Source organism: Rosa chinensis, chromosome 6, assembly GCF_002994745.2.
Source record: "Rosa chinensis cultivar Old Blush chromosome 6, RchiOBHm-V2, whole genome shotgun sequence".
Lineage (NCBI taxonomy): Eukaryota > Viridiplantae > Streptophyta > Magnoliopsida > Rosales > Rosaceae > Rosa > Rosa chinensis.
Window position 1 is genome coordinate 23,771,608 of NC_037093.1, and position 11,840 is coordinate 23,783,447.

The 11,840-nt window shown below is 39.9% G+C and overlaps 1 protein-coding gene across 2 annotated transcripts; it reads left to right on the top strand.

Moving 5' to 3' along the window:
- The first annotated feature begins 8,517 nt into the window (after positions 1-8,517).
- On the top strand, positions 8,518-10,753 carry LOC112173297. 2 transcript variants are annotated; one of them, XM_024310909.2, is made up of 3 exons: positions 8,518-8,692; positions 9,270-9,894; positions 10,015-10,753. In XM_024310909.2, the coding sequence occupies exons 1-3, from the start codon at positions 8,675-8,677 to the stop codon at positions 10,335-10,337; spliced, it is 966 nt and encodes a 321-aa protein (XP_024166677.1). In that variant the 5' UTR covers positions 8,518-8,674; the 3' UTR covers positions 10,338-10,753. The 2 variants fall into 2 exon arrangements, with proteins under 2 accessions (XP_024166677.1, XP_024166676.1); XM_024310908.2 differs by having other exon boundaries at positions 8,520-8,692; positions 9,270-10,747.
- Positions 10,754-11,840: the final 1,087 nt, after the last annotated feature.

Consider the following 11,840-nt stretch of genomic DNA (forward strand, 5'->3'; position numbering starts at 1 on the left):
CAGTCGTGGAGCCGAGGAACGGCTGCTGCTGTCGATCCCAATTTATACCTGGGGTAATGGCAGGATTGTAATTTTCCAAAAGAATTAGGCAAAACGGTCTTTTCCAAAATGACAAAAAAAAAATTGAAACAAAAAAAAAATTAACTGAATTTGAGAGGAATTTGCTGTGTATTCTCATTGATAATAGGGGCCTCTTTATATAGAGGATTACAATGCATAGAATCTCAATCATACAAGAAAAGTAATTCTACATTGATTAGGATTCTAGATCCTTCTAATTAAATCCTATTACCACTAGGTCAAGTAACCTAGAGTTTGGGCTAAACACAAATTAGGTTTTCCTTGAACACTCCCCCTTGTGTTGCCCAAACGCGGTGCTTCACTCGTTGCCTCGTTAAAAACCTTGCCGAGTAACAAAAACCCAGTGGGACAAAAATAACCTCGGTCGAAGGGGAAAAAGAGCACAACACACCCTTCACGATTCGAGACGAACATGTAGACATCTCCCCCTGATGACTACGATCATGGGAGTTCAGATAATTTCCGCAAGCCAATTCTTACCACATGTTTCTCGAACGTGGTATTGGGCAATGACTTAGTAAACAAGTCTGCCTCACTGTCCTCAGATCGAACCTAGTTCACTTTGATCTCGAGGAGTGTCTGTTGTTGCTGATTATGCTTGGTGTTATCGCTATTGATGTAGCCTTGCCTCATTTGTTCAAAACAAGTAGCATTATCCTAAATGCTCGTAGGCACATCTGTGGTAGACTTCAAACCACAATTGTTCGAACATGCGTAATTATGGATCCAATCCATATACATTCACGAACCACTTCGTGAAGAGCAATGATCTCTGCATTGTTCGAAGATATAGCGACTACGGTCTGTTCTGTAGACCTCCAAGATATCACGGTCTTTTCCCATGGTGAACACTTAACCAGTTTGGGAATGACCATTGTGTGGGTCAGAGAGATACCCAACATCAGCAAAACCTTCCAAAACACATGTCGTTTTGGGATGGGGATAGAGAACGCAGGCCAGCGTTGGCGGCATTTCTGGTGTGTGATGGGTCCGAATCCATCATCTCTTTGTAGGGATAGAACAAGCCCATATCATTCATACATCTCAAGTATCGAAAGATATCTTTTACACCAATCCAATGGCGTCGCGTTGGCGCAGAGCTATATCTAGCTAACAAGTTCATAACATATGAGATGTCCGGTCTTGTGCATTGAGATAAGTACAATAATGCGCCTATTGTACTAAGTAAGACACTTTTGCCTCTAGCACATCTTCGTCATCATCCTTTCGACGAAGATGATCATTTTCAGGATCAAGACTACGGACGATCATGGGGGTGCTCGAAGGCTTGACCTTGTCAAAATGCCTAAGCATCTATCGACACGATGCTCAAGTTCCAAACCGAGCCATAATCGTGTTCTCCCAAAATCCTTCATCTCAAACTACGGATTTCAATTGTTCAGCGGTTTCCCTTAACTCTTTAAGGGCTTCTAATGAAGATCATGTCCATCATGAACCGCGATAGAATCCAAAACTTGTCATAGAAACTCGTGGGCATATCCCTTCCCAATCAAGTAGTCACTTTAGTGAGCATTTCAACCTCTTTGTAAACGCGCTCCATGGTCTAGAGCTACTTGACTTGGGTAAATGAAGTTCACCATGAACCTTCATGTATATTCCGTATCTAGATCCCTATAGAGATACGTAGTTACCATATTTGTAAGCTGCATGTTCAGTTATTCGGAAACTACCAAACTGACAGGGTAGTGGAGTGCAATGACATCCATTACGAGAGAATATGTCTCATCGTAGTCGATTCCAGGGCGTTTTGTGAGAAGCCTTGCGCCATAAGGCGAGATTACCATCTCTTTTTCTCACTACGCTTTCTAACGAAGACACATTAGTTAACAGGTTTTATATTAGGAGGTGTTAGCATCTCTAGCTCGAAAACCTTCCTCTTCGTTAGAGAATCCATCTTAACCTGGATCGCATCTTTCCATTTAGGCCAAAAACTCTCTACGTTGGCATTCATTCATCAACGGAGCGTGGTTCGATATCATCGGACTCGGCAAACTCATGCGCAACAAAATGCGTAACTACATCATCAATTATGATGGAGTTTCTATCCCACGTCTCATGTACACTAGTGTAAGTTTCATAGAGCTCTATATTTTCAGGAATAGGTTCTAACATTGAGGCGTCCCCCAACGGTAACCATAACCCGGAAGATTCTCATGAGACGGATTTTGAGTCTTGATGATCAAAGGATTGGAATGTGCCAAAGTATCCTTCGAACCCACGGGCCTCCCACGCATCCTAGCTGGGGCCATGGCCTGTAAAGCCAGAGTGCCACTCTCTTTGGCATTGGCGCCATGCCTACCTCCGTGTAGGGTGGCGCTTACGTCCTCTCGTAGGGACGTCCTTCCTTGCAGGCATGTTTGCAGCATATTTGTGTGATCTCGTCACTTTAATAGGGATCAAGATGAGACATAGTGGGGACAGACTACGACAATTCCTGTCGTTCCTGTTGAACATTCGTGTTCTTATCTCCCCCTAACGACGGGAAGACTGTCTCATCAAAGTAATATCCACAAATCTAGCGGTAAGGAGATCGCCTAGCAAGGGCATTTAAGTGGCGGACGATTGTTGGAAGTCTCAAATCCAACGTAGTTGCCCATTCGTCTGTAAGGACCCATCATAGAGCGCTGTGGCGGCGCAATTGGCACAAAAATGGCTCACTCAAATGTGCGTAAGTACAAAAGACGTGTACCCAGTCACTAGCTGTAACGCAGAGGTACATTGAGTGGCATTAGGTCGTAGACGAATTAGCATAGCTGCATGCGATATTGCATCACCCCAAGCGGATGTAAGAAGATTGGTGCGCATTACCAATGTTCAGACTACCATCGTAGTCATTTCCGTGAGACCATTTGGGTGTGTTCAGGGGAATATAATGTCCAACATTAGTCCCAATGCAATAACCATCGAAAGTCTTCGATGTAAACTCTCTAGCATAGTCAAATCCAATTGACTAAATAGGATGATTTGGGGAGTGAGCCCATTGTTGTATGATATGTGCTAGGAGTGTAGCATAAGCAGCATTACAAGTGGACAATGGCACAACACGTGACCAGTGTGTTTGCGTGTCAACCAACATCATGAGATATTTAAACGTCCGCAAGTTGGTTGAATCAATCCACAAAATCCCTACGGATTCTTTGTAAGAACAGAATGAGTAATGTCATATCCTTTGCATAGGACGGTCTCAGTCCTAATTTCCCTAAGGAACAGGCTTAGTAAAAGATGTCCGTGTGAAGTCTTTTTGTAGACGGATCATCATATCATGACCAGGATGACCTATCCTGTCGTGACAAAGCCAATATGTGTCTAAGTCCAAGAGATCTTCTCTCATAACTTTATTGGATGTAATAGCTCGAATAGTGACATAAAGTCCACTAGAGCGACACATAAACTTCTCTGAGATGCGTCTTTGTTCGCAATCATTAGAGGTAATGCAAAGGAACTCATTTCCGTTCTCTACATGCATTTTCGCATGGAATTCGTTGGCTATTCATACGGTACTATTTGCCCCAAGAGCGTAGAGAGTTTCTGTGACAACTGTAATCAAGGTGCCATTTGGCAAGTGGAACTTGGGCTATTCCATGTCCTTGAATTAATACTGATGGCCCAGCCATCGTAGTCACAAAGTCATATGCTCAGAATCAAAATTGAGTCATAATGAAAAGAACTCGAAATTTTATTCATAAACCAACGGAATACATCATTGTTTCTATGATCAAAGAAAATCTAATCCAATAAAAAGTAATATGGCAATCGCCTACAACTCTTGGAAAATAAAAAGACTTAATCAAAATCGCCAGTTTCTGGGTCTTGATCCTTGTAGTCTTCCACCCTTAGATCTAGATCGCCATCTTGATCTTCTTGTGCCATGTAATTCGCTTCCCTTGCTTCACGATACGTCTTGTATGCGTTTGCAACATTCTGGGGTGCGGTACATGATTTGGCCCGATGTTCAGTTGATCCACATCGAAAACAAACACCATTATGGTCAGGCTCCCTTGATCGAGGCGCCATTGGGGCGCCATTTGGACGACCTATCCTCTTGGTGGCGTTACCACCATGGTCGGAGGCTCCGCCTCTCTCTCTCTTCACACGTTGACCTCCACGGTTCCGTGCACGCCTCTCTTGGCGAGTTCCTTCCTCTTTAGGGCGAACATATGGACCAGAATGTCCAGAATTGTCCCTATCCTTAGGGTTTCGCTCCTTACGTCCTCCATTAGGGGCGTGACTATAGTTAGACTCCGGAATAGGCTTAGTTCCCACGGGTCTAGCATTATAGTTCTTCACAAGGATATTGTCGTGCTTTTCAGCTACGTTCATGGCGCCAATGAGCTCATGAAACCTTGTGATACGTCCTGCATTTACATCAATCTGATAATTCTTTGAAATCATCAGTGCAGAGACGAGGAAGGTAGAGAGAGTCTTCTCGATCAACATCGTATCAGTTATGGCTTGGCCACAAAACTCCATCAGAGACTTGATACGAAGAGCTTCCAAGTTATAATCAAGCACAGACTTGAAATCACAAAAGCGGAGGCTATGCCATCGCACTTCTAAATCAGGAAGCAGGGAGTCACGAACGTTGCCAAATCGCTGCTCAAGTTCTACCCATAGCTTTCTTGGGTCTTCCTCATTGAGGTATTCATTTTGGAGCGCGTCATTCATGTGCCTTGTCATGAGAATTATGGCTTTAGCTTGTTTTGCTTCGAAAGCAGTAGCTTGCTCAATGGAGAGCACATTCTGACCAGGCTCTTGGATGGCTCCCAGAAGTCCATCAGCCTTAAGATGTTGGCGCACATCTCGGACCCACCTATGGTATCCTGCGCCAGTTGTTTCTAGTGGAACGAAGTTCAACTTGTTCAGATTACTCATCCTGAAAAACAACACAAGATTGGGGTTAGTTTCGGAGCGAAAGGGCTACCACGAAAAACTATTAAATTTCTGAGCGTAGTCGCTTCCAAGAAATTAGAGATTTTCTGAGCGTAGTCGCTTCTAAGAAAATCCGATTCCAAGAGGGGGTTTTGGATTAGATCGAAACAACGATGTATGTGGTCGATCGTTTTCTTCTCAACAAACTCTAAGTTTGGAGGACTCTACAAGCTCCAAGCTTGGAGTGAGCACGAACCCCCACAGTTCGGCTTTTGGTCTCCCCTATAAAGAAGAAAGGGGGGTAGAAGAAGGGATGTTGGAAGTCCCCGAGAAAAGAAGAAGAAATTGAAATAAAACTTCAAAAACGGGAACTTTTAGAAAAATTACCTTAAAAAGATGGTCGGAAAAAAATCGTTGCCGGAAAGTTACTGTAGTTGCCTGAAGTTACTGTAGCAGCGGAGTTACTGTAGCTGACAGTAAAGTTGGCCGGAAAAGTGGTCGGAAGTTGGCCGGAAAAGTGTTGACCGGCCGTTGACCGGAGGGTTGACCGGCGTTGACAGATCGTTGACCGAATTGCTGACGTGGCAGGTCCAGTGCTGACGTGGCAGAGAGGCTTGGCGGCTTGGTGGCTTGCTGCACGTGGGCCCAACTTTTTGGGCTTGGGGCTTGGGCTTCAGCAAGTGGGCTTGGGCTGGGGTCTCCTCCTCCCTCCTTTTTTTTTTTTTTCTTCTTCTGCCGGTTCAGGTTTGGATGATGCCGGTGGCCGGTTCGGTGGAATTTTGGCCGGTTCCGGTGATGAAATTTCCGGTTCCGGGTTACTGGAGTGTAGACGCTGCAGGTGGTTGAGTATGGCTGCAGGAGGTGGTGAGGAAGGCTTTGAACCGGGCAGGGGAACCTTTAATTTTTCCGGTGGCCGGTTCGGTGGTTTGCCGGCCGGTTCTGGGGGTGGGGTCGCCGGTTCTGGACTCCTGGAGTTGGGATCTTCAAGGTGGGCGGCGGTGGTTTCTGGGATTTGAAGGCTACGAATTTAGGATTTCAGGGTTAGGGCTTCGTGCTGATAACGTGTTGTAGAGAAACTGAATTTGAGAGGAATTTGCTGTGTATTCTCATTGATAATAGGGGCCTCTTTATATAGAGGATTACAATGCATAGAATCTCAATCATACAAGGAAAGTAATTCTACATTGATTAGGATTCTAGATCCTTCTAATTAAATCCTATTACCACTAGGTCAAGTAACCTAGAGTTTGGGCTAAACACAAATTAGGTTTTCCTTGAACAATCTTGTCATTTTGGAAAAGACAACATTTTTTTTTTCCTTGAAAAATGAAAAGACAAGATTTATAATCGTGATTCGTGAATTCTTGAGAATCCACATTTTTTTTTTAGTAATAATCAGCCATTTTATTCATAATAATAAAAAGAAAAATTATAAATCATAGATGTAGAAATTACATCAAAATAGAAAATAATAACAATACTAGATGCACATTGGAAATAAAACCTAGCAAGGATACGAAGGAATGCAATTAAGCTTTTGATGAAGCATCGAACTGAGCCCGGTGCATAGGTCGAGCTATGTAAAACGGTACCAATAGTATGGTCGACCATACTTCCACGCATAAAAATACATCAAATAAAGGGTAACCCTTGCTAGGTGATCTCTCTACCACTTGTTTTGCAGAATTGTCACTTTGATGAGACAGTCTTCCTGTCGTTAGGGAGAGATAAGAACGTCAACATTCAACAAGAACGACAGGAATTGTTGTAGTCTGTCCCCACTATGTGTTATCTCAATCCCCGCTAAAGTGATGAGATCACACATATCTACTGCAAACATATCCACAAGGATGGACATCCCTACAAAATGACGTAGCGCCACCCTACACAGAGGTAGGCATGGTAATTGCGTCATAGAGAGTGGCACTCTGCATCACAGTCCATGGCCCCAATTAATTTGTTGCTCCAACAAGAGAGAGAGGACAGGTTGAAAGCTTTATTACTAGAGGCTGGCAACCTATTACAATTACCGGAGGAATGTCACAATCTACAAGTTTCGGAACTAGAGGAGGACAAACTATTGCAAGTGTCAGAAGAGGAAGACAAACTATTGCAAGTGTCAGAAGAGGAAGAAGCCAATTCATTGCTCCAACAAGAGGAAAAGGGCAACCTACAAGCTTTGGTAATGGTCGAGGACAAGCTCTTCCAGGTATTGGAAGAGGAAGGGGACAATATGTAAGTTCATTTAATTATTCAAAGAACTTCCATTTTGCGTTGAATTATGAATATGACAATTTTTGGGTTACCATTGTATGTCATAAGTAAGCTAGTCTATTGCATTGTGGTATTTGCTACGAATCATCCTTAAATATATGTGGGAACTCTTTCTTCTTCTTTTTTCATTTTTTATATTGTCAAATAACAATCTACTGAATTTCACTTTCATTTTCGTACTTTGTTTTCTAGGTCAATCGTGCCACTCGTATAACTCAAGTGGCAATGCATTCTACAATCAGTACTGAGGTTACCGCATCTCAACCAATTTCTAAAGCTAGAAGTCGTGAATCAACTACAAGGCATGTTACTCTGCCAACAGTAACACGCATTGGATGCTATAGATTTGTTAAAATTTCGAGTACATGATGCATCTATTAGGATATATAGTTTAACTGAAGAAAGAGTAGAACATTGCTTTAGTATTTGTCTTACTGTTAGTTGAAGTGTTGATTAATTATGCTTTCATTCTGGAAAACCAATGTGCTATCAGATGTAGCTCTTTAATTTTAGTGAAGGGATTATGTAAAAATTTCAGTATTGTTTTGTTTGAAAGTTAATCAAGACTTGAATATTTGGATTTTAGACTTGATTATTTTGGTTGAGATAATTCTAATTGTAATGAACTATTGAATGATTTATTATTCCATCGCGTTGAGGAACCAACAATTATGGTTTGGGTGAGAGGGAGTATGATTTACAGTTTTAGGGTTGATGTCTTTTTTGTTAGTGTTAAGAGTAAGAAAAAAAAATTACCTTCATGTTATTCTATTTTTGTACGTATTGATATTCTTGAGCAATTGGTTAATTTGTTAAGTTAATTTTTGTGACATTTGGAAAGACGAAAATGCTCAGTAAATTAACAGAGAAATTAGATGGAAAATCTAAAAATTAACTGTAAGGTGTGAATCAGCAAGAATTAAAAAAATTAGGATGTGAAAAATCAAAATTGAAATGTCAGGGGGTAAATTATCAGCTATGAGAAAAGTTAGAGAGTAATTTGACTATTTTGTCTTTTTAAATTACATTTTATTAATCAAACTTATATTTTTAGATTTTAGACAATTTTTAGTATTAATCAACAAAAAGAAATTAACTATAATAGTGCATTGTTGGTACTGGTGGTGGTAGAGCTCGAGCCTGTGATTTTTATGGGTACTGGGGCATGGGACTGGTGTCCCAACGTGTCTCCGCCACAGCCATAGATAAACTACCCACTAGTTAGTCAAATTTTGCCAAGAGTCTTGGAAAGTAGAAACAAACAAAAGAGAGTTTGGTAAGAACCTTAATGTAGAAGGAAGATTAAAATAATCGATATGTTCTCTTGATCTGTTTCTCTCTCATTGTATATATATGAACTGGCCGGCATTTTTCTCTTTGGCCGGCATTTTTCTCTTTGACCGATCATTAGCTCTTCAAAAAAAACTTGATGATCACAGCTCCAAAGGTCAGATCTCATGCTACCGTTAAATTCTTTACGTTTAGTACTTAAATATTAAGTATCAGTACGTTATAGTAATTCCGACAGGTTCGTTCAAAATATTTCAAATCCTGTTATACAGATCCTTTCATCCCAACTGGAACCCTAAATGATTGGTTTATTAAGTTGTCCGTATCGACTCAATTAATTTTGTTGGGATGATCGACCCTAAGTGATTGGTTTATTAAGTTGTCCGTATCGACTCAATTAATTTTGTTGGGATGATCGAGTGATCCAGAGTCTTGTTTTCGCATCTCATCATCCCATCTGGGCGTAACACTATTTTTGATCTGTGGTTGACATTACATATATATATATATATATATATATATATATATATAGATGCAGGCCGGCGAAAATTGAGATAATTTTTTTTATTTAGCTCTTTCTTTTTTTGGTTTGATACAATATTTTTCTTGTTTTTGAGTAAAAATTTATACTCTCTGTTTACAATCCAAATTCTTTTTTTGTTAACTATTTTTTTTTATATAGAAATTAGTGAAAGTATATTTGAGTGAGACATTCGGACTTCTTTAAAATGCAGATATCAAAAATGGACAGAAGGAACTCCACACCTGATGTTTCGCCGGAATCTGCGGGTGATTCCCAGAGTGCAAACTTCATCCCCAATAACCATACCCAATCGGTCTTGACAATGCATACTACCAGCACAGAACAACACATACTCGTCAGGCTTGGCTCTTTTTTTGATTCGCTACTCGCTGGTAAGGCAGTTATAGACACAGTATGCTCGGAATATGTGCAACTATCGAGTATGAAGAATGACAAACTCAAACATGTTTTCCTCAAGGATTACAATGAATATAGCTCCAATATGCTGAGTTTTTTTTCTGAATTGGATGCGTTCATAAAATTAGCTCGTGAAAAGCATTCATTTATTGAATATAGGGTTAACCGTTGTAGAAATACAGAATCTGATATGGGATTGCAGGACTTGATGGGGACTTCAGAAACATTGAAGCGTATCCAGGCTTCTTTTGATGAGACTTGTAACAGACTAGTGCTTGAAAAGGTTCAGCCTTTGTTGGATCAACAGGACAAATGGTTTTTTACTGTTAGTCTCGAAATAGAGAAACTTGGTCAGAAAGAAGCTTCTACCCGTTGTTTTAACCAGGCTAACGAAATACTATCAATGGCGATTTGTTCTGGTAAGGTCATTTCCAAGATCTTTACAGCATATGGAAGCTCTAGAGTTATCGATTCATTTTTTGCTGTTATCAAAGAAGAAGCGGCTTCTCTATGTCATTTGATATCCAGAGTTTTTAAAGCATGTGCAGGGGTTAAACTTAAAGATAAGGAGATTTATAACTCATACATCCAAAAAGAAACGATGGCTGGTGTTATGGAATTGACCGAATTTAAGCTTTTCATTGATAACATTGGGACTGCGTTTGGTTCAGTTGTTGTGAATGATGAGTATTTAACTCAAGGTTATGTCGATTTCGCGATGACAAATTTGGAAGGTAAGCTGAACAATTATTTGGAGACAGTTAAGGAATTCGAGGTCAAAATAGCTGCATGCCGGGCCAAAACTACGAAAGCAAGGGAAGACATTAAGACCTCTAGTTTGAAGTATAAAATCGATGTTTAGGTGTCTAGCTAGGTTGATGATTCTCTTGTGCTGAGTTGGTCTAAGATGCAACATAAATTCTTGTCTTCCGTTGCTGTGTACCATCTGTAAGTCGTAATTTCGGTGGGTGTTCATCTAACCTTCATGTTGTTTATGGTCTCCAACTCTCCATGCATATCATACCACTATGGCTATTCTTCGTTTTCTTTTTGCAATGAACTGTCCGTCTTTTTTCGATATATATAGAAGTAAACAAACAAACACCCAGAAATCCTACAAGACAAAAACCCCATCACCAACCCCCTGCTGGTATTACTTGTTGGATCGATACTCATGATGCAAATCATAATGTATGCTTCTTGATGCAAATCATCTATTCAATCAGTACAATCCAATTTACATTTAGGATTGAAATATCTATAGTATAATATCTGCATAATATATGAACTGTTCAATATATAAACAAGGTAACCTTACATGATGCACTTGTGTTGTCCATGACTGCTTTCTCCTAAATCCACCTCTATATTCTCTTTAGCAAATGGGACTAATTGAGAAAACTTAACGTGTTTTAGCAGGGACTGGTCTGACATATATATAGCTGCATTGCAAAACAGTTTCATCCATCAAGAAACTGCTGCTGTTCTTTAACTACTAATTCAAACTTTTAACTGCTTATTAACTGCAACTTGATTTTAAATACAAATAACAGATAAGCTTATCCAAATGTACATGATTAATTGACAACTTATATTGTGTTCAAACTCACACACACACACACCCAGGGCCCTTCTAGTGAGGGATTCTTTTTTTGGGTCTTTTCTAGAGATAAGACATTAGAGCAACTTTTTAATCATATTTTGACATCTCAAACGTTCAGTTTTTAGGTCTTAATATGTAGATCACTTCTGAAAATTTTCAGCCAAATTGATTATCGTGAAGGCATCCAAAATGACGATTTAAAATTATAAGTATGAATGGTTCAAGTTTGACAGACTTGGTTTGTCCATTGATTTAATCTAGTTTAATATCTTAACGATCATCGATTTGGCTGAAGCTACACATTAAGACCTAAAAATTGAACGGTTGATATGCTAAAATGTGATCAAAATGTTGGTCTAGTGCCATATATCTAGAAAAGATCAAAAAAGGGATCCCCTGGTGGAAGGGTTTATATATATATATATATATAGACACACACACACATCTCTGCTAAGGAGGTTCGTTCCTTAGCTAAGAAACAGACTTCTATATTTTAACCACTTTTTGATCACATATTCACATCTTAACCGTTCAGTTTTTAAGACCGAATCTATAGATCACTCATGCAAATTTTCAGCCAAATTGATGATCGTTAAGGTATTGAACTCTATTAAATCAATGAACGAACCGAATCTGTCCAACCTGAACCGTTCGTATTCATAATTGTAAATTGCAGTTTTGGATGCCTTAACGATCATCAATTTGACTGAAAAATTTGCAGAGATGATCTATACATTGAGCCTAAAAATTGAACAATTAAGA